The sequence below is a fragment of the Artemia franciscana genome, chromosome 13, assembly GCF_032884065.1.
Source record: "Artemia franciscana chromosome 13, ASM3288406v1, whole genome shotgun sequence".
In the NCBI taxonomy this organism is placed as follows: Eukaryota; Metazoa; Arthropoda; class Branchiopoda; order Anostraca; family Artemiidae; genus Artemia; species Artemia franciscana.
Genome location: NC_088875.1, coordinates 15,549,747 through 15,574,260, shown reverse-complemented (window position 1 = coordinate 15,574,260; position 24,514 = coordinate 15,549,747). Strand labels below are relative to the sequence as shown.

Sequence of the window (24,514 nt, the reverse complement as noted above, 5' to 3'; positions counted from 1 at the left end):
AAATGACCGAATTCACAAATGCTTCTCTTTTTCATTGCATTTGTGTCTAATAGAGCAATAGATGCATTTTCATTAAAACCTCTCAGAAATACCTCTTAATACGGCTTAAATTTTCATTTAATAACAAATTTTCCTTATAGAATTGCTTGCTAGGGTGATCCAGTCAGATATTGTCACGGTGGCGTCAATACGAATAGTCTTGGCTCAAAGAAACGTAGCATTTTCTTTAAAACCTGTCAAAAATAACTGAATACAAAAATATGTCTCTTTTTTCCTTGCAGTTGTGTCTAATAGAGCAATAGAAACGTTGCATTTTCATAAAAATTTCTCAGAAATACCTTTTAATATGGCTTATATTTACCTCTAATAACAACCCTCCCTCCTGGAATTGCTTGCTAGGGTGGGTCAGCCACATATTGTAACGGTGGCGTGAATATGCATAGTCTTGTCTCAAAGAAATATGGCTTTTTTCATTAAAACCTCTCAGAAATAACCAAATGCAAAAATGTATCTCTTTTTATCGTGCAAGTGTGTCTAAACATCCCCTATTACGTAACAATCAAATGTAAACAAACCCTATTATGTAAAATACACCTGCATCTTTTAGAAAATAAATCATATTACGTAACGTACAGGTGTTTTATGCCCTTACAGATGCACTATAGTATTACTTAGGACCCAGGTACGCTTAATAACATGTGAGGGGCTAGTAGCTCCAATAGTATACCCCCAAGGCTCGGTTTAACGGCCATATGGGGATACTACTTGTGGGTAGTCAAGACATCGTGAAAGACATAGCTATTAGATTCCTTGACTATGTTGAACAAAATGGCTATCTCCAAATTTTGATCATTTGAATTCGGGAAGTGGAAGTAAAATGGTACTAAAACTTTTTAATTTTCGATCAAATGATCCCTCTCCTGATCTTCTAGGATCACTGGTCGATACGATTATGATCATCTCTAAGAAAAATATATAAACACGTATCCATGATCTTCTAGCAGAAATGCAAACTTCCATATTTTGGCACATATGAGCTTGAAAACAGTAGGGCTTTCTGATGTGCTGAACCTGGGGGTGTGATTTTCATCAAGATCATTAGGTGTTTTGTAGTATTTCTTCTCTATTACAAAAATTGAGAAAATTTTCTCAGGCTCGTAGCTTTTGATGGCTAACATTCAAATTAATGAATTTGACATATTTTGGATAAGCATCAAAATTTGATTCTGTTAATGTATCCATTGTTATCAAGACTCTTTTGAATAGAGTATTAGGTACTACTTAGCTACATTGCTCGTTAATTACAGTTCGTTACCACTAGCTGTTTGATTATGCTTCAAGAATTATGCGGTTTACTTACTTATACTACCCACTGCTGTGTCAATCCCGACACGATTTTTTTCTGGCGGAACAGACGTACAATAGAATCGGATGGAGATTTACAAAGAAACGCAGACTTTTGCGTCGCTGCGACAAACTCTAGAAGAACTGAAATCAGGTTCTCAAACTCGTGATCGTTCGTGATCACATCGTGATCCTTGGAATATAATATGGGCTGGCACCTATCTGCCAAAATTAGCTTTTCAATCAGCTCCATGACTTTGGTTGTGAGTTTTTTTTTTTAATCAGAACAACACATGCGATTTATCGTATGAGTTGAAATTATTTAACGCATCGGACATCGCAGCAAAACGGATGGTTTTGCGCAATTTGTCTCACGATTTGTGTCATTTGTCGCATGTCGCAGGATTTTGCGCAAAATCGCAGCAGTGGGAACCAGGGGTTAGTCACGCTTTCTTTAAACGTTGAAATTTTCATTTAAAATATTTCTCAAAGCAGCTGGTAAATAAAACATTTTCAATTATCAATTGGCTGTATCTTCGGCACCCAAGAATACTTTCACGAAACCATTAGTAAAACTTAAGCACAAGGAACGTGGGGCTGGAAGAGTCCCCCCTCCCGTATCCAGGATAGTTTCAAACGTTCGCTATTCTGATTCATCTGGAAAAATTGTTATTCTATTTAAATTATATGCCATACCTGAAAATGAATACGTGATTTTCTTTGAGGATTTTCCTATGAAAAGCTGATTTCCCAAATAGATAAAGTTAGATAAAAAGTTTATAAAGGTGAATTTTAAAAGGGATGTTAACCTCCAAAAGGATTGGGAGAACCGCTACATCGCATCACCAAAAACTATATTAATATCGATGATGTTTACGTTGGGCTTATAATAGCTGTTTAAGCTCTATATGCTAAATTCTATGATGTTATTTTGTCTCTGAAACCATGTCATGTAAAAGAGATTTTAACAACGTTTGAACCGTGAAATACACTCAAAAGAAAGCACTCTCTGTTTGTTCACCAGTCTAGTTTTGTAGCTGTCTTTCAACACAAGATTAATTGCCTAGTTTCATGTTATTTACTTGACTCAAATACCTGGGCCGTTCTATGTCTTGCCACATAGTTCTATTATTTGAAGAATCAATTTGTCAAGCAGATTGGTGTTTATAACAAGATTCTCAATTTTACTTTGTTGAAATTAAGTTAGCTGAAATTACTTAGTTAACTTTGAAATTCAAGTACATAGCGATGTAAAACACAAAATAAGTGACAATCCACTTGATGGAGAAAGGAGCTACCCCAACCCCCAATCCTTACCCATAGGGTCAAGTCATTGTTGAAACTTTATTGAAAACCACATATTTTAAAAATTTACATTGATAACACGAAAACACTTCTAATACTTTTGAACACCCGGAAGCCATATTTAAATATGGTTATTGTTGTACCCTTAAAAATGATGTGCTAACCCATTTACAAGGATCAGTCTTCTTTTATTTTCAAAGCTAAATTAACATGTTTCACGGGCAACTCTATAACGTTGCCTATAGTAAATGTCATACGGCTCATGTTTTGTTATTTTTTCCCGCAGTGGCACTTCATATGGAAGGGGTGGTCCTATAAACTTTGGAGGGGGTTTATTCGATTGGAAATCGGAGGTTCTAGTGCCCTTTCTAGAGTCAAAACCGATCGGAGGGTGACCAGCTACCTCACACCCTTTTTCCCCAAATGCATCTGATAAAGATTTTGAGATAGGCATTTTGTTAGAAGTAGTTATATGATCAGACGAAAAAAAAATACAGAAACTCCGGAGTCGACACCTTCCCCCTGGTTCCAGAGACAGGCACTGTAAAATATGCCCTGAGGGGATATATGGTTCTTATAAAAGGGGTGATCGTATAAACTTCGTGGCGGGCTTATTTGATTGGAAATTAAAAGCTCTAGTTCACTTTATAAGAGTCAAAAGAGATCAAAGGGCGGCTAGCCCCCCCCCCATGTCCTTTTTCCCCAAACCGCCCGATAAAAATTTCAAGATATCCTTCTTGCTGAAATAGTTTAGACATCAACTAACAAAACCCCAGGGTCAACACAAACCCCAGATTCCAGGGTCAAGTATTTTAAGTTATGACCTGGGGAAATATATGGTTCTTATAGAAGGGATACTCGTATATACTTCAGAGAGGGCTCAGTTGATTGGAAATTGGAGTTTCTAGTTCATTTTTTAAAAGTCAAAAGAGATCAGATGGCAAGTAGCCCCCTCCCCACGCCCTTTTTCCTAAACCCACCCGATAAAAATTTCAAGAAAGCCTTTGTTGTAAATAGTTCAAACAGCAAATAACAAAAACTCTGGGTTTAAACTTTAACTATATTTATATATATAGTTTAAACTATATATGTAGTTTTTAATATAGTATATAAGGTCCCCCCAGAACCTAAAGGCAAGTATTGTAAATTAATCTCCAGGGGCATATAAGGTTCGTATGGAAGGGATCATCGTATAAACTTTGGAAGGGGCTCATTTGATTGTAAATCATGATTTTTAGTGGTCTCTTTAAGAGTCAAAAGTGATCGGAGGGCAACTAGCCTCCCCAAGGCTCTTTTTCCTTAGATGTATCCGATCAAAGTTTTGAGATAGCCATTTCATTCAAAATAGTTTAAAGATCAATAACAAGAACTCAAGTGTTGACACAACCCCTCCAGAGACCAGGGGTAAGTATTGTGAATTATGCCCCGGAGGCAGATAAGGCTAGAGGGGGCAGATGTAAGGGGTTGTCGTACATCAGAGGTGGCTCATTTGATTGGAAATTGAGAGTTTTAATTTTCTTTTTAAGAGTTAAAAGTGATGAACGGCAACTATCCTCACGCCACCAACCCTAAGACCTTAAGGCTCCAATATTTTATTTTACTTTTCCCAGAGGTACTTTATTTGGAAGGGATGGTCATATAAACTTTGAAGGGGATTTATTCGATTGGAAACTGGAAATTGTAGTGCCCTATTTAAGAGTGAAAAGTGATTGGAGGGCATATTCCCCCCCCCCTACCGACACCTTTTTCCCAAAAGCGTCTGATCGAATTTTTTATATAGCCATATTTCAAAATAGACCAAAAATCACATAACAAAAACCCCAGGTATAACACAGCCCTCCAGATCCTGTGGAGAATGCTGTAAATTATGCCACCGAGGCATATTAGATTTTTAAGAAAGGGGTGGTCGTATAAACCTCGAAGGTGGTTCACTTTATTGAAAATTGAAAGTTATCGTTACTTTTTTAAGAATTAAAAGTGAAAGGAGGGCATTTACGCCCCTCCCCTAAAACTCACAATCTTTTCCCCAAACGCATTCAATAACATTTTGAGATTGCCAATTTGTTTGAAATAGTCTAACGATCAGATAACAAAAGCTTCCGGTTCAACATACCCCCCAGATCCTAGGGGAAGGGTTGTGACTTATACCCAGGAGTATATAAAGTTTTTATGGAAAAGGTAAACCTCGGAGGGGCTGCAATGATCAAAAATTGAAAGTTCTAGTTTGACAACTACCCCTCTCCTCGCAAAGCGTCTTTCCCCCAAATGTGTCCGGTCTAATTTTTAAGATTTTTATCTTATCCAAAATACTACAAATATCATATAATAAAAACTCCGGGTGTACACAACCGCTCAGAAGCCAGGTGGCAAGTGTTGTAAATGATTCCCCGAGTGGATATAAGGTTTTCATGTAAGGAATGACCGTATAAACTCTCGGAGGGGGCTCATTCTGTTAGAAATTGAAAGTTCTAATTCCCTGCTTTAGAGCCAAAAGAGACTGGAGGACAACTAGTCTCCCTGCTCTCTTTACCCAAATTCCATCCGTTCGAACTTCTTAGATAGCCATTTTGTTGAAATAAGTGAAAAGACAAGAAAACAAAAACTCTAAGGTCAACACAACCCCCAGAGCTCAAGGGTAAGTTTTGTGTATTATTCCCTGGTGCATATAAGGTTCTTGTGCTAGATTTGAAAATAGTACAAAGACTAGATAAGTTTAATCTCCACCCCCACTAAAAAAAAAAATACGGTGTTTCATTCAAAAACTTAAAGGAGCTGACCCTTCGCCTTCCCTGCATGCTCCCCACCCCCGACCTCCCAAAAAATAACAACAAACCTTATTAAAAATATTTTATTCCAAAATTTATGAGAGCTGACCCCTGGCCCTCAATGGCTCGATACCCCTCCATCCCCGACAAATTTTGAGTGGAAAATCGGGAGCTGACATCTGGCCCTCCTTCCGTGCCCCGCCCCCCAAAAAAAACTTGTTAACAATGTTTCATACCAAAAATCATGGCCGCTGACCCCTTGCCCTCCCTCCATGGTCCAACGGCCTCCCACCACACAAAAACACCCAAAAAACTGAATAACGATACTTTATTCCAAAAATCATAGGAATTCAGCTTAATTTTATTAGCTCTTTTCAAACTGTTCAAGACACCAATATTTTTCATTACAAGCAAAAGTTTGGCTACTACCCGTTTCTCTAACGGTAAAAGCATAAGGCCTACTATGTAGTTATGCACTTTACTGAAATGATTTATATTGCAAATATTTTCCCTTTTACTGATTACAACATTGAAACTAAAATGAAAATTGCAGTGAAACCAGACCAGGATTTACCAATAAGACTACTAGTCTCTCACTATTCCCGGAGTTTTTTGATTTCCCCGAAAATCTTGCAAAACCGTAGTGGCAAAAACACTTGGGCCTAGAAGTATCAGTGCTTTAAATCTGGCCTCGAGCAAAACAAAATCTTGAGCTGGTGACCTCTCAACAACTAATATTGTTATATATAAAATATTCAGTAATGTTATATTAATTTTATTGATTTTATTATTTTATTATTTTTATTATTTTAATAAATAAAATATTTATTTTTTAATAAAAAAAATTTAAATAAAATTTTATAAAAAATAAAATATTTATAAAATTTTATTATTTTATATTAATTTTATTAGGTCTTGCCAAGAATGTTAATTTATTTTGGAGAAAAATAATTTTGAAATATGGAATCTTGAAAAACTTGAAACTATGCCAATCAAAAACAAACAGAAAGTAATTTAAAAAGAAAAACTTTCCGAAGAAGTTTATCAAAGAAAAGCAAATATCATATTAAACTTAAGATCGAAACAAATAGAAACCTACATTAACTCAAGCTCAAAACAACCAGAAATTACTATTAAAGAATAAATGAAACCCAAAACGAATAGAAATAATATAGACAAACATAGCAAAAAACATAACATAAATGAATAAATGAGTTATAAAACGATTAAAACTTAAATTGAATATGCAACTCAAGCTTAAAACAAACAAAAATATTTTGCTATTGAAGCATAAATGAAACCCAAAACTAAAAGAAATTAAATAACAATCATAGCAGACAGATATACAATAGGCACTAACATAAATGAATAGATAAATCTTAAAACGATTGAAGCTTAAATAGAATAGCTAAATCAAGCTGGAAACGAACGAAAATCACTATAAACAAGAGTTTGGGTTTTGTGTCTTCTCTCTGTAAAAGTTAAAAACTTACCGCGTCATTGGCGCTTTACAGAAAATGAATTATATTACAATTGCTCTCTTTTGTACTTCTTACAAGATTGAAAATAAACATAAATATTTCAGTAAATTAAGTTTTGAACTGATGAGATTTCAGCAATTAATATTACTGTATATCAAATTTTCAGTTTAATTTTATTAGTTCTTTCCAAAACTGTAAAAGTCTAAAGCCTAGTATGGCATTGGTGCTTCACTGAAAACCAATTATATTACAAATGTTTTCTTTTCCAGTTATTTCAGCATTGAAAGTGAAAATAAAATTACAGAGAAATAAAATTTTGAACTGATGATCTTTCAACGATTAATAGCATTATTTATCAAACATTCGGTTTGATTTTATTTGCATCTTCCAAGACTGTTGAAGACATATTTAGTTTTCAGTAAAGCGTCAATGACGCAATAGGCTTAAGACTTATGCAGTGAGAGAAAGAGACAAAAGGTTAGCTCTTGTTTGCAGTGATTTTCGTTCGTTTCAAGCTTGATTTACATATTAAATTTAAGTTTCACTCGTTTTATGATTTATTTATTCACTTATTTTAGTATTTATAGGATGTTTGTTTACTATGATTGTTTATTTAATTTCTGTTTGTTTTGGATTTTATTTATTCTTTAATAATATTTTCTGGTCGTTTTGAGTTTGAGCTACTGTAGGTTTCTATATCTTCAAATCTCAAGTTTAATATGGTCTTTACTTTTCAAGACTTCTTTTTCGGAAAGTTTTTTTTTTAAATTAACTTTTTTAAAGGCTGTGTACTACTGTTGCCCTAATTAAGAGACAGACATGTTCCTCCCTTGTGTTACATTTTTACTAAACACTTCGTATGGAAGGCGTATTCATAGAAACCTAGGAGGGGCTCATTCAACCGCAAAGTTCCAAGTTCTACTGTCTTTTTAAGGGGCAGATATTATTACAGTCTCCCTCCCATGCCCTTTTTCGCCCTCAGCTATTTTTGTACACCCCCATGTAATTTGACCAATTCTTGAAATAGCTTTTCCAAATGGTCGAAAAATCTTGTAAGTAAACCTCTTAAGGGTCGACATGTCCCCTAGAACCCTTTCTGCACTGGGCTTAAATTATGTAATTAGTTCATTGTCCACAGATAGGTTTTTTTTACTCAAAAGTTTAGTAAATTCAATGAATAGAAGGCGCTATTTTTATAAGATGAGTGTGATTAGTAAGAGTAAGGGTGATTAGAGTGTATGTAAGAGTTAGAATGATACTTTAAATAAACTTCTAAGAAGACTAATATGGATTATTCTTTTATTGATTTTGAAGAAAAACAGCGAGGTCCAGCTAAGACTTGGATGAGCGCTATGTCAGTAAATGTAAACAGTACTAGACCTGCTCAAATATGAGCATATGCCTAAGAATTGGGTATCCTCAATGAACAGTAGTTCTGTAGAATTAGATTATATTTCCTTAAAATGCCTTAAAACCAATTTTGCCAGCGATTGTAAGAACATTGTTTGATTAGACTGACGGTTGTTTTCTTTCAGAGAAAGTTAATTCCAAAATTCATTTAAAAGGACTAAAATAATATCAGTAGTTGAATATGGTGAGCCGAAATATTATAGTCTTTGCATACCAGTTTCGTTGTTGTCGATTTTTTCAAGAGTACCTATTATTCGTAAAAGCCAGAACTGTTTTAACTAAGACTAGACTGATTTTAAAAATCGGTTTGTTTTTCAAACGAGTTATTCTACGGAGGATGCTATCCTATTTGTGACAACAATAAAAAACTATAGTCTTGATAATGACTTCACACTTGTATTGATGTTTTTAGATACGGAACGCATTTGATACTTGTGGTAACCTGATTCCATTGAAAAAGCTTAAAATTGGCGGTATTCGTGGAATGCGTTCCGACTTTTTGCTGCTTATCTCAAATCATTTTTTACGACATAGGCGGGAAATGCAAGATCCGTCAGTATATCGTAGGCTGGAACGGGGAGTCTCACAGGGATTATCCTTCAGACCACTATTGTTTGAATTATATGTTAGTTGTTAGTAATCGTTACTTAGCACTTCTTGGTGTCCTAAACTTGATAGTATTTAACCGCAAGAGGGCCTTAATCAAGCTCTACCTTTAAATATGTATGACATATGTCTTACGGAGGGAGCAAAAACAGAAAATTGTCTATTGAAAACCACAACGAAAAACATGGCGAAGATTGAAAGGTGGATAAAGGTTAATCATCCAAAATTAGATTGCATGAAATCTCAAAGAATAATATTTTCTTGGTCAGGAGAGACATTATAATGGTTTATGTCATTATACTTACTTACTTACTTGTGGCGGGAATCAGGCGTTTCCACCTCGCCCGGAATCGATGATCTTGGGGACCTTCATGGACCATGTTGTTCGATCTTCTGCCAGCTGCTCTGCAAAAGCGAGCCACTGAGTTGACCATCTGTGACCGAGTTTTCTTGGTCAGGTTCCACCAGTTCTTCCTCTGTCCTCCTTAGCGTCTCTTCCAGGAGCTAATAGGCTTAACTAGAAATATTTGGCGAGGCAGGTACTCTGACGGTCTCAGTAATACATGGCCCAACCATTTCAAACGGCGTTCTTTAGTAGTGAGCGCAACATCTCTCTGAATATTGCACATTCGACGTATATCTGCGTTGGAGATACGGTCACGTAGCTGTACTCTGAGAATTCTTCGCCGACAAGTATGCTCAAACACCTTCAGTGTATTCTCATGCTGTAGTTTTACTCACCATGTTTCGGATCTGTAAAGGAGAACGGTTCGGACTAGTGCTATGTAGATTCAAACTTCGTTCGGACACTGACCTCGCGGTGATTTCATAAGGGTTTCCGAAGGTAGGCAAAGACTATCTGCGCTTTCTGTATTCTCTGTTGGATATCAGCGTCGGAAGATCCGTCAATACAAAGCTGGGAGCCTAGGTATGTGAAACGGTTGACTTTTTCCAGCTGAACTTGGTTGACGGTTAGTGAGAATGGTCCTGTGTCGTGGTTAATAGCCATGAATTTCGTTTTCTCTGTGTTGACTTTCAAGCCGATCAGGTCTGTCCAGGCCATTACGTTGTCAAGCATGTTTTTGGGCTTCTACGGGGTCTGAAAGGAGGCAACATCATCTGCACAGTCGAGGTCAATCAGTTAGAGATTCTGTCCAATCTGCGCTCCTGGATAAGACGACAGAGCATTTTCAAGCACCCAATCGATGCAATAATTGAACAGAGTTGGAGAGAGGACACGCCCTTGTTTTACTCCGACCTCAACTATGAATTCTTCGGTTTCTTCGCCATAGACTCTAACTCGGCTCAACAACGCTTCATAGTATGCCTTCATCAGTTCAGCAAACTTCAGCGGCATTCCGTCATTCTCTAGGATCTTCCAAAGGTTTTGGCGAGTTTATAAGTGACATAAGCTTATGTCAGTATATGTTCCTTATGACACGTCTTCCCAGGACCAACAAGTGGTGATGAGGTTTCACTTGGCCCGTATTAATCGGATAACGTTTTGCATGAACTTGCTGAAGGTCAATACATACGAACGTGTTTAAACAGTTTGTTCTGAGCTCTGAGATAACGCATGATATTGCGCCACTTCCGGACTCATACGGTTATTTCCGGGTTATCAGTATCTTACAATAGGAATAACTGGATCTTTAAATTATTGCTGGTTCTGTTGTCAAATTTTTTGTACATGCACTATGATTTATTGATTGCAAAACGGTCATGAGTTATAAAGTGAAGATTTCCCCGTGTCATCCAATTTTTCACATCTGACGATTGCTCCATTGGGGTTTCTACAAGGTTGCTTGCTATTACTGGAGCTCTTCAATCTCTTTTTAACTGCAGTCCTTTCGTAACTGATAGCCCATTCAGTGCCCTCACTGGAAGGTTAACAATAGACAAACTTGCTTATGACAACTATATAGCCCTTGTTTTTGAGCCCGTTCTTCATCTTCAGTCCTGTTTTGACATCGTCCATATGACACCCAGCCTCTTGGGGATGATATCAACACCTCAAAAAGGATGGCCACACACTGGTCGCGTAAACATGATTCTCAGATAATCTGCAGCCTTCAGCTTGATCATGATAATATAAATTGGGTCGATGAATTTACATAGCTTGGTAGCTACATCACCACTGACAACAACTACTCCAAGAATTTCAAGAGACGTCTGGCATTTGCGAATTCCAACTTTAAAAGTCTTATGAGTATCTGGAGGAGCAAGAACTTATCAACAACGCTTAAAGTGAGGCTATAAACAGATGACAAATATTGTCTTGCTTCCATAAAAAAAAAAATCACCGCAACGTATTGCTGGTATCACTTATCATGATAGAATTTTCAACATCAAGCATCTCCGTAATCTCAAAGTCAAACTAACAATCTACCACAGAATAAAGCTGTAGCAGCTTGGATGGCTAGGACACATACAACATATGGATAGTACTCCTCTCCCGAAGATAGTCCTCGAAGGCTTGGCTACATGGCTCCTTACCTTGAGTGCCCCCCCCCCCCCAAGGAGATGGAAGGTCAACTTCTCGTCGCCAAGTATAAACCATCTTCTCCGCCTCTCAGAGGATAGAAGTGCGTACAGGAGTTAAATCCATAGAATGGTGAAAGAAGAGGCCCCAAAACGACCTCCAAGGACGAAAGTAAGTAATTCTTATTTAGACCGTTAAAATCGGATCATAGTTTTTTTTTCAGACATTGATGATTATTTAGAGAGACTAAGGATTTTTTGGAGACATATTATCGAGAATTTTTAATTAACCCTAGTTAGGAAGATCTCGGATGGGAGTCATGAATTTGTTTTTCAGTTAAATTGCAATCCAGGTCATATCTTCTTCAGGTATATGATATTGCCCTCTGCTTTCCAATAAAGGCCTAAACTAAAAAAAGAAATAATAATATGGATTTAATCCAACACTCACGCTATTAACAATCTCAGAAAGCGTCGTCTTCATAAGTAAATTCAAAATGGAAATATCAATTAGGTAAAGTTTTTAATGGATATATCCTTATTTGGTTTATCGAAATTTGGTAATTTTTTGTCAGCATATCCTATTTTGTATATTGAACTATTCTGTTGTTTTAATAGAAATTTTAAGTTTATAGCATCTTTGGAGATATTAAAATGAATGTTTTAAGTTTTGAAATTGCCCTTTAATTTTTTAACAGCTAACTCCGATCTAATTACTTGATGACAGACTACCTCACTCAAAACTTTTTATTCTAATTCTCTGTGTATTTTTAATTTAAAATATGTGTTTCGTGCCATAAATATTACAAGAATCCAATGTCGACGTCACAAAAACAATTTTATTCTGCAGTTAAATTAAGAGTAATGTGATGCCCTGCTCTAAGCACTAAATAGGCTTAAGAAGTCACGTCTTTCTTGTTATTTCTTCTATTTAAAGTTATTCTGGCAACAGGAGAAAAAATTTAACGACGTCTCTTTGCCATTTAAAACACATTTTGATTGGAACTTCAGCTTGAACCAAATTCTTAATAACATATACGTGTGTATGTCAGTCATTGGAGCCAATTCGTGGAAACAAAGGGGACAACGAACAAGTAGTTTAGTATCCTTATTTTTGGGTTTTAATGGGTGGGTACTTTTTCCTCATTTGTTTCTTCTAGGGTTTTCGCTTACTTCAGTCGTATTTTTAAGGAAAGTTTTTTTTGGGCGGGGGGTGGGGATATTGGTCTTGGAACTCCTCCCTCTTTTGTATTTGTAAGGTAAGCATATGAAGTTAAATTTAGTATAAGAAAAAGACTATTAGTCAATTACAACAAGCTCAATCTAAATTAAATGAGCTGGTTCAACATACAGGAATTTAAATAGAAATTAGCCCACAATGGCCCTTAAATTTTTGACGTGCACCAACTAATAATAATATCAACCTAATAATATCATGGAAGTGTAATCTTCACACTAAAAATATTTCTGCAATAAAAGTGAAACCTTTATCCCCCCAGCATCCATATTACATGTTTAGTCCAAATGTGTTTTACCTATTGAGGGATGCTAGAGGTTAAATTCTCTTTCCTTATTAATTGGAAGGATCACCGACAAAAGTTTTGAAATCTCGCGTTGAAAATGCACTTTTGAATTTTGATACCACTCTGCCCACAAAAACGCAACATCCATCGTCCGTACTAGAATAGCTGGTGCGCAATATTACAAAAGTATATAACTGATAGTGATACTGAATATGCGTTCTATATAACAGCCCTCCATGTTGTATGAGATTAAATAAATAAAACAAGTTTTTTTAACTGCAAGTAAGGAGCGACATTAAAAATTAAAACGAACAGAAATTATTCCGTATATAAAAGGGGTTGACCCCTCCTCAACGCCAGGCTCTTTACGCTAAAATTTGACTCTTTCTCACAACTCTAATTTTTAAAACAATAAAAATCAATAATTTAAACAATAATTTCTGTTTGTTTTAAGTTTTAATGTCGCTCCTTACTTGCAGTTAAAAATAACTTGTTTTTTTTGTTTTTTTTTTTGTTTAATTTCTGAACGTTTCCTAATTAATGCATGTTTTGATTTTGGCTCTCCGCACATAAACAATTAAGATGAAATTTACATATAATGTTTTTGGTTAAATGGCTTTCTCATAGTTTTAATCAGAAGAGTGAAGGATGGCCTAGTTGCCCTCCAATTTTTTGATTACTTAAAAAGGCAACTAGAACTTTTTCATTAGTAAAGAATATACGTAACTTACGAATTAACTTACGCTATGAACTTCAATATTAGTATATTTTTATTGCATATATGAGGGGCTTCACCCCCTCGTCAATACCTTGCTCTTTACACTAAAGCTTAAATTTTGTCCCAATTCCTTAAGAATGACCCCTGAATCACAAAGGCCGTAGAATAAATAGTTAAAATTACTACAAATATTTTAGCGTAATTAGCGAGGTATTACGAGGAGTAAACCCATCATATGCGTAATAATTTCTGTTTATTTTAAGTTTTAATGCTGTCCCTTACTTTCAGTTGAAGAAACTTTTCAAGTTTATTTTTTCATTGTTTTTTTAATAATGCAAGAAAATCCAATGCTCCCTTTCTTGAAATTCTCTTCCTCCATGACAAGTACCTCCATGGAATGATCCTCCCACGTAGGCCCCTCTCAAATTTCCCCCAAACAAAAAAAAATCCCCTGAAAACGTCTGTACACCTAATAACCATTACTATACGTAAACAAAGGTCAAAGTTTGTAACTTGCAGCCCCTTCCACGATTACTGTGGAGGAGTAAGTTGTCCCCAAAGACATAGTTATTAGGTTTTTGGACTATGGTGAATAAAATGGCTATCTCTTGAATTTGGGGAAAAATGAGCGTCGGAGGGGGCTTAGGTACCCTCTAATTTTGTTGGTCACTTAAAAGGGGCACTAGAACTTTTAATTTCAGTTAGAATGAGCCCTATCACGACATTCTAGGACCAATGGGTAGATACGATCATCCCTGGGGAAAAAAGACAAAACAAACAAACAAATGAACAGACATCCGTAATATGTCTTCTGGCAAAAAATTCTAAATTCCACATTTTTGTAGATAGTAGCTTGAAACTTCTACACTAGGGTTCTCTGATGCGCTGAATCTGAATCGTTAAGACTCTATGACTTTTAGGGGGTGTTTGTCCCTGTTTTCTAAAATAAGGCTAATTTTATCAGGGCTGTAGCTTTTGATGGGTAGGACTAAACTTGACGAAACTTATATATTTAACATCAGTATAAAAATGCAATTCTTTTGATGTAACTCTTTGTATCATAATTCTGTTTTTTTTTAGGGTTTCGGTTACTATTGAGCCGGGTCACTCCTTGCTACAGCTCGTTACCACGAACTGTTTGATTCTGCATTTGCTTAGCGAAGAATACTCTCTTTGGCAGTAAGACCCCTGAAAGAACGGGATAGGTATACAGGTTTTTGGTAGTTGTAAATCAATTAGGTATCTTACAGTTTTTACTGGAATAGCATCTGGCCCTAGTTGAGCTGAAATTTTTGTTTTGCCTTGTAGAATGGTAGAAATCAGCTATGTTCTATGGTAAAATCCTGAAATTCTACGCGTCTGTGTAGCTATCCGTTAGTTTCAAACCAATTGCTCATCTTAGAATCTTCACTCGGTTGCGCTTGTGGGATGTTAGGGATAGAAAAATTGATTTGCGTCAACAAATTATAGAAATCAACGTCTTCTCGCTGCACAATCGCTTTTCTGCTTAAAAAGGGTACTAGAACTTTCAAACTTCGTGTGGACGAACCCTGTTCCAATAATCCAGAACAACACTTTTATAAGATTATCCCTGGGGGAGGGGCTATCAAACAAACAAACTAATATGCCCGCATTTTTCCACACATTAATATGATAATAAATAAAACAAAATTGTACATTAGTTCTTATTTACTTGATTTCAATTTAGATAAAAAAAAATTACGAAACTTTTGTCTGGAATCAACATAAAAAATGAAGTTATTGTAATTTTTTTATTGTAATTTAAATTTCGTGTTTTAGATTTTGATTATTATTATCACACATTTCTCTTTACTCACAGTTCGTTACCACGAACTGTTTGATAAATATTTTGCATTCATAATATTCTTTAGTAGCTGGAGCGATTGATGCAAATATTTTGTGTAAAATATATAATTTTAGCTACTATTTTCGTAATATATGCAAGGGTTGCTCTTTACGTACGGCGCGCTACCACCAATTCTTTAATTCAGGATATTTTCAAATGTGAGAGTAATCCCTCCTTCAGCCCTTTTTATTGTGCTTATATCAATTTTTTTTATAATGCGTCGAAAATGATAGCCATTGCTTAAACAATGTATTCATTAAAATGATTCTTTTGAGGAAGGAGGTCATATAAAAAATGGATTTGGGCTTCATTATTTTCACGTTCTTCAAGAGGAGTTCTCAGCAAAGGTGTATGGTTTATCCAGGATTTGTTCGGAGAAGAGGGTTTTTTTGGGTGGGCTTACAAAAAAAAATTCACAAAATGGATCAAAAATTTGTTTATATACATGTTCGCAACTTTTTTGTGAGTCGGACAGCAATTTATAAGGGGAGGGGGGTTTCAACCCGGTAACATCCTTTCTGGATACAGCCTTGGTTCTTAGGATAAATATTGTTTTAAGCGTAGTGAACCCTACCCCCCCCCCCTTCTACAATTAATTTCGTTGAAATTGTCAAAAGAAAGGCGTGGTCTAAGAAATTACTCCCCCTTTTATGCAGGTAATTTATTCAAGTTACCTTTTATATTATATTTAACATATTTTTACAGTAAGAGAGGAAGTGCCACCCCGCATCAACTATTGTGTCAACTTTGTCCGAAATATTGTTCAGAGTGGAGGGAGGTTTGCGGGTTAAAACGAAATTTCATATTTTTTGATCATAGGAGTTTGAAACCTTTGAAGTAAAGTTCTTAGACATACTGAATACACTGCTGTAATTTATTGATTCTGAAATTAGTTCCATGGAGTGGGTGTTTCCCATTTCTCTAAAATTGTACAAGTTTTCACATGTTAATACGTGATAGTTAATTCTTAATTTAAAGAACTACTCATACTTGAAATAATCATGGAAATGCGATTGTTTTTATGGAAATATTGTCATAGAAATTTGATTTTTTAGAGTTTCTGAGTTTTTTATCAAACAGTTCGTGGTAACGAACTGTAGTAAGGAGCGACCCGGGTCAATTGTAACCGAAACTCTAAAAAATTTTGGAAAATTTCTAAAAAACTCTAAAAACCAATAATTGCATCAGAAGAATCGTATTTTAATACTGATTTTAAATATATAAATTTCATCAAATTTAGTCTTACCCATCAAAAGTTATGGACCTAAGAAAATTTGTCTTATTTTAGAAAATAGGGAGAAACACCCCTTAAAAGTCATAGAATCGGTAGTATCTGTAGAATCTGTAGAAACAACCACACTGTAGAAGTTTCAAGCTCATATCTACAAAAATGTGGATAGTCATATTTTTTGCCTTTTTTTCTCTTTTTTTCTTCCGGGGGTGATCGTATCGACCCAGAGATCCTAGAATATTGCCAGAGGGGCCATTCTAACGAGAATTAAAAGTTCTAGTGCCCTTTTACAGTGACCAAAAAATTGGAGGGCATCTAGGCCCCCTCCCACGCTCATTTTTCCCAAAAGTCACCGAATCAAAACTCTGAGATATCCATTATATTCATCATAGTCGAAAAACCTAATAACTATGTCTTTGGGAACGAATTACTCCCCCACAGTCCCCTTGGGAGGGGCTGCAAGTTACAAACTTTGACCAGTGTTTACATATAGTAATGGTTATTGGAAGTGTACAGACGTTTTCAGGGTATTTTTGGTTGGGGGAGAGGTTTAGGAGGGAGGGGGGGTTAATTTGGAGGATTTTCACTGTTTTAACAGGCAGATTTGAGAGAAAGAGTCAAACTTTAGCACAAAGAGCGGGGCTTTGAGGAGAGAGCAGCCTCTTTCATATACGAAGTAATTTCTGTTCGTTTTAAGTTTTAATGTCGCTCCGTACTTTCAGATAAAAAAAACTTGTTTTTTTTTATTTAATAGTGTAAGCAGCGAAGTATTTACGAGGGGGTGAACCTACTCATATACGTAATAAAAACATACGAATATAGAAGTTCGTTACGTAAGTTAATTTGTAAGTTACGTATATCTTTTACTAATAAAAACACTCGTAAAAAATTAAAAGTTCTAGCTGCCTTTTTAAGTAATCAAAAAATTGGATGGCAACTAGGCCTCCTCCCAACCGCTGATTTTTTTCTCAAATGTTCCGATTAAAACTATGAGAAAGCCATTTAGCCAAAAAAAAAAATTTATACAAATTTGGTTTTAATTATTTATATGCGGAGAGCCAAATCAAAACATGCATTAATTCAAAAACGTTTAGAAATTAAATAAAAAAAAGTATTTTTTAACTGAAAGTAAGGAGTGACATTAAACTTAAAATGAACAGAAATTACTCTGCACATGAAAGGGGTTGACCCCTCCTCAATATCCCCCTCTTTACGCTAAAGTTTATTTTATTGTTTTAAAAAAGCAGAGTTGTGACAAAGGGTCAAACTTTAGCGTAAAGAGCGGGGTGTTGAGGAGGGGACAACCCCTTTCATGTACGGAGTAATTTCTGTTCGTTTTAAGTTTTAATATCGCTCCTTACTTTCAGAAAGAAACTTGTTTTTTTTTCATTTAATCACTATTAGGACGAACCGCTCTGTACTTGGAGCTTGTTGCCACAAGCTGTTCAAAATTCACTGCTCTGCATTACAAATGGCAAGGAACTTCTGTATCATGAGAAATTACTCAAGAATTTATGAACTCGGATTTAAGATACATTTATTTTTGACTGTTTAACCTTATTTCATTTATTACTGCTCTGTTTAAAGATCTATATGTTTGGAGCATACTATAACGCCGAAAAATTTGAAAATTGAGTCTGACCATGCTATTCTTTATGTATCCTCAAATAATTCTGTGCTTGACTATATATGGCACATCACATTGGACTTTTTATGGTCAAATTTTCATTACTCATGCTTTTTCGAAGTTGATATTTTTAATGGTACCTCTCTTAACTAAGATATGTCCTTCGTTTTCCCAGGTGTAGTTATGATATGTGCTGGTGAATGAACTGGGTACCTGAAAAGAAAGGATCCTGAATTGAGAACACTGGGATATCTAAATTCTTAACCACGACATATTCTTTTTGAAATGTTTCCAAGTGATTTTAAAGACAGTAAATAGAATTTTTTCTATTACAAATTAGTATTTCGCAATAGGTAGTGGAGGAAAAAGGTATGGGAAACGGAAGGAAGAGAGGTGGGAATCAAATAAAAATATAACTGTTAAACGACTCTCTTTGGTATTTGGAATTATCAGTTCCAATTTTCTAAATTCTAAATTCTTAGCCGCGACATATTCTTTTTGAAATGTTTCCAAGTGATTTTAAAAGAAAATAGATTTTTTTCTATCATTTATTAGCTTTTCACAAAAGGTATTGGAGGAAAAAAGGTAAGGGAAACGGAAGGAAGAGAGGCGGGTATCAAATAAAAATATAGCTGTTAAAGAACTCTCTTTGGAATATTTTTGGAATTATCAGTTGTAATGTTGAGTTCAATTTATCCTTTTCTAGAGATACTTAAATTGATGGTGCAAATCTCATCAAGGTAGAATCCTTTTTTGGGGGTGTTCTCTCCTTTTCTAAAACTACTGTTAATATTTTCGGTGCTAATAACATTTTATGGTTAAGTGTAATATTAATAGACTAACTAACAATCCTATTCATTTTCTTAAAGAACTGAAACCAAAACTTTGCTCATGTTACTTTCTTTACAAATAATACATTTTTGTAATTTTGCAACAGAGCTCTGTTGAAAAAATATTCAAATATTGTAGAGTTCAAATCTTATTGAACTTGGTAATTTCACGGTAATTTCATCTACCATGCCTGACTTCTGTTCATTTTTAGTGTACTTTAGGAATGAAATATTTTCATCCATCCATTCCCTATACTTTAGCTAAATATAAATCCTTCAGATAAATACAATTACGTCCAAACACTGAAACAGTCTTTGGTGACAAGTTTCCGTGTCAGAAAAATTGTACACATAGTACTGCCGCAGCATAACCTGCCGTAGGACCAAGGGTCAGACTCTGCCCAGGGCGCATACTTCCATGGCAGACAAGTAAGGGCCAAAGAATTAAAGATATTGCTAGAGGCAGTCTTGGAAACGAGGATCAGCCCTGTAAAGCACACCAAGATGTGTTGTTACTTTTTATACAATTGTGAGAACAGGCTGAACTGAATAGAAATTTGGAACAAATTCGAGCTTAGCTGTTAACAGGACGCTGTTAACTTAATAATGAAGTTTAGTAGTAAGGCCAAACAGTGTCGTTCAAATAAGATATGTTTCATATACAGCCCATCCCTTACCAGCTCAGTTTGACTAGGCAAATTTTCAAAATTATAGCGGTTGATAAACCTCAAGAATTTAATGAAACAGATCTTGCTCAAAATTTTCAAATTTGGATTTCAAATAAAATGTAAAATATGTGTGAGCTCAGAACTTTGCTTATATAAAACTTCTGGCTCATCTGGCTTATCTGGCAGTCTTGTGTTGACTTGGTGGTTAAAACTGTAAATTCGGGACTGTCGCCAAAACTACTTTAAAAATTGGATAAATACGTGATAATTAGAAATAAATTATATTATAATGCATATGTGAATGGAAGGAAAGAACTGAATAAAGAAGCATGAACGTGGAGTAAATGTGAATAAATAAGAAATAATGAATTGAATATCCAAGCTGCAGAACATATCTTTCAAAGCATTTTTCTTGTAAATCTGACAATTGAATGAAACAGTTCTATGTACCTTTCACTTTAGGTTCCTGGTGTTGAAAATGCTATTTCCGCTCTTCTGGTAGAGTATGAAAAACCTTACCGCTCGACATCTGGAATTAGTCTTGCTCAGTCATCGTCTGGTGCAGTCCTTATAGATAACATTAAACCAGGAAGTGTTGCTGATAGGTAAGCGAGAGAACTTTCATTCAGTAGTGCCAGTTGGGGGAGATTTCCCCCCTTCCTTGAGGGGATCTGAGACTCAGAAACCAGCAGGAACTTTTTATCACATGCCTATAATGGCTATGGAAATGGTTTTTGCTATATTGGCTATGGAAATACAACCGGTTGTGGAAAGTTTCTTTCCTATATTCTATTCCTCCCGGAAAGATTTACATCCCTCTTGGACTAAAATGCAAGCCACGTCAAATTTATCACTTTTTAATGATAAACAAAACTGCCGATTTCCATCTCCTGATATCAGTTTTCAAATTCCTAAATTTAGATTTTATGATTAATGTCGAAGCCATCTTTTCGATGGTTATTAGTGACCTCTAGCCATCTGTTACATATTTATCATGTTTACAAGAAAAATTAGTTCAAGATCGAGAGGACAGCGAATAATGAACCATCAGTGTCCAGAAAATCTAAGCTTGGCCTAAGTTATTGCCATAGCAAATATTGGTCTTGGTGAACGAGATAGAAACTTAAGTGTCGATTTTATGTTTCTCTACTTCGAAAAAATTATTTTGTTCTTTGTTCAAGTTATGTACGAAAATATAGTTTGGACCAATCGATTGAGTGTAATGAGTGTAAGGACATGGGCTATTCATCTTAATTGGAAAAAATATCACGTGATACCATTTAAACTACCGTGATATTAGACATTAGACAATTTTTTTTCTTTAATCCTAATAATAGAAGGAAAATGAAAAAAAAAATCCCTATCTAATGGAAAAAGTAAGAAATTAAAAAAAAATGAAAGAAGCGAAGATAAAACTTGAAAACCTGAATCACGAAAAATATTGACTCCCTCACACATTTAATTGGGGAAAACGGAGAGGACCGGGAGTTATTTTTTGGGAGGGGTGGAAATTAATTCTTGAACCAGTCTTCCTCTTGCGAGAGCGTGACATGTTATTTTTTATCCTTGCAGAATTTCTAACTTTTAAGTTTTGTCGTCAAAGAGGTATAGGATGGCAGGTGTTTTCACTTCCCCCGTGTTAGCACTTATGGTTAAAAAGGCTGAAAAGGGGAATAATTTTATTTCACAATAATTTTCCTATTTACTTTATAAGAAAAGAAATAAAAAAAATACTGTATTTCGTTTATTCACGGTTTATTTGTTTTGCTCTTATCTTGTATTTTCGTGATTTCATTTCTGATAATTCTAGATCTGCGGTTTTTTCGTATTTTTTGTTGTTTTCTATAGAAGCTGACTCGGTAGAAGACCTTGACGGAATATCTACACTCTCCATTTTCTTAATAGTTGAGAATTTTTACAAACCAAGTTAAATCCAGCTACTACTCCTCTATTATTTATTTTTCCCTTCATAAAGATCAGGATTAAGGTAATCTGGGCTCGTTAAAAAAACTTTCTGTTCCCCTCAACAAAAGAAAATCTTTTCCGCGTTGTAACATACTGTCTTAAAAAAGAGAATTTATAAGTGAACCCTTAGCTGTAACTGGAAATCTCTTGTGAGTATCTCTAACTTTTAATCTGTAATATCTGGAGCACTAGTAGCATCCCAAACTTATTGTGTGTTCATATTTGAGGGGCGTAGTTATCCCATATAAAAAGCAACAATTCCGGGAAAATCCTCTGTGTCTACCACAAACGTAGATCTTAGGTCAGGTTTAAACCTGGGTAAGTCCTCAAACATTTGCTGCTCCCTTAAACCAAAAAGTTATTTTGACGTTTAATACCCATTTGTCTTGCAAAAAAAAAAATATTTACGATTGAACTCTTTGCTCTGACTAGAAATCTTTCGGAAATAATTCTAACCTCTCACAGTAATCCTTGGAGCATGGATGGGATTTTCATAGGAATTAGATAATTTACATCTAATATCCATTCAGGATGGAAATAGCTTGATAAATAATCCTGTTCTAGTTCTGTCACAATAATTTGTTTCGAAAGATGTTTGGATTCTCAAAGAAGTTCTAAAAAGAACTTTCATATGCTCTTTTTTTGGAACACTGAGGTATTTCCAAATACTCACTTCTGGGCGGGGTAAAAATTAGAGGAGAAAGCTAACTTGTTTGTAAGGGTGGTGAAAATAAACAACTTCGGGAAATCAGAGGTGAATTTTGACAAACTAACTGTCCTATTTAACAATAAAATTAATTGGAATACGACAACACGAAATAAAAATCGAAGCAAATATTTTTCGTCAGAGCAATGCTTGGTTGAAATCGACAATACATTTTTGAGAATTATACATGAAGTGTATAATTCTAGTGCATAAATAAGTTAAATAGCCCCGTAAAGAAAATAACTAGTGAAAATTAGCTTATGCTTTAATCATTCAAGAAAATCTTGCAGATTTAGAAAATCATCAACGATCAGCCACACGTTGTATCAAACATATTTATATTGCTGGGGCAATATACTCCTTCTCAAAGGGAGGATCAGCTAGGCATTGTATGTTCAATCAAACTCATTATTCAGTCAAACTTTTATTCAATCAAACTCTATTCAATTCAATCAAACTCTTCGGTCCTCTTAATCATAATATGAAAAAAAAAACTTCGTTTTCTTAAAGAGTTAAAGAGGCTGCGTCCCAAAGTCGAACCTTAAAACGTACAGGAATTAGGAGAGGCAGTTGGGGGGCTGCCGCCCCCCAAACCCCCCGCTTTTAAAGACTCTTTTGTGCAGGTTTTTTGTTGTACACCAACAAACCCCAAGCTCTTAGCTTGTGTGCTCTGTGTCTGGGAAACAGTTTCAATAGTTATGTTAAAATGTAAATGGAGTGGTCACCTTCATTATTACTAATTACTAGTTTCGGCGCAATGGTTCTCCTGTCCTCTTGTGTTTAACATTTTTCGAAGTTATTCCATTATTCATTCATTTCAATTTTTTGTTAATTAAAAGAGGGCCTTTCCGAAGCCAAGAGCGGGGGTTTAGGGGGGCGGCAGCCCCCCCAACTGCCTCTCCCTAATTCCTGTACGTTTTAAGGTTCGACTTTGGGACGCAGCCTCTTTAACTCTTTAAGAAAACGAAGTTTTTTTCATATTATTTCTGTACGTCTTTCTACAATCCATGGTGGATGTAATTTAATAATAATTTTCCATGTTTATTTTCTCACTTTCTGTATCAATAAATTCAAACTGACAAAATTATCTAATTTTGATAATTTTAATAGTTTAGCAGCTTAATTAAAAATTTAGCAGCTAGTGGTTTTTACCCACCCGCCTCCGGTTTATGGGCCCAGCGTGCTTCCGCTGCGCCAAGCTGCTGTTATTCTTGTTATCAAACAAGTTATTACAATAGAAAATTTCACCAACGGCTTCAATTAGGAAATCAATTTAAATGGTTCTTTTAACTTGCTTCCATCAAGCCTTACCCCCGCTTCAGTATAAATTCTTGTGAACATTCCAGTATGTAATTCTGATCACATGTTTCCATGTTTATTTTCTCCCTGTCTGTATCAATAAATTCAAACTGACAAAATTACCTAATTTTACAAATTTTAAAAAGTTAGCAGCTAGCGGTTTCGATCCACCGACCTCTGGGTTATGGGCCCAGCACGCTTCCGCTGCGCCAAGCTACTGTTAGTTTAAGAATTTTTCAAAGAAGTGATGTTATTACAAGAGAAAATTTTACCTTCAATGGGGAAATGGGTTTTTCTAAGCTAGAAAATCGGGGGGCTAAGATTTTCCGACGAAACTTTCCAGGAAAATTACTCGGAGAATTCCGCGTCGAATGAGTCTTCGTACACCCAGATCCGATGTCGGCTGTGACCTGTAGGCGTGGCGAAAAAAAGAGAACATGAACATTAAGTGGCTATGCGTGGTTTCTGGAAAACAGGGAAGGAGTTATCGGATCGAGCTGAAATTTCGCGGATAAGCTCCTGGGCCCTAGGGGACCTTAACTTGTGAATTTCAGCCCGATCGGACAACGTTAAAGGGGGGCTGGGGTTGGGGGGTCGAAACTTTCGGCCAGATTTTCCCCATGAAGGAAAAGTCGGAGGGGGATGAAATTTGGCACGTTTCTTAGTTGGAGCTCGGGCTACGAAATGC

General features: G+C 35.6%; 1 protein-coding gene across 8 annotated transcripts in view; it reads left to right on the top strand.

Annotated features, from left to right (window-relative positions):
- The window catches only part of LOC136034577 (glutamate receptor-interacting protein 2-like), a 353,116-nt gene that overhangs the window by 232,109 nt on the left and 96,493 nt on the right, over positions 1-24,514 (top strand). For all 8 annotated transcript variants that reach the window (XM_065715826.1, XM_065715825.1, XM_065715828.1 and 5 more), the window contains one exon: positions 20,319-20,461. In XM_065715826.1, coding sequence (XP_065571898.1) covers positions 20,319-20,461 — 143 coding nt within the window. The remainder of the gene's footprint in view (positions 1-20,318; positions 20,462-24,514) is intronic.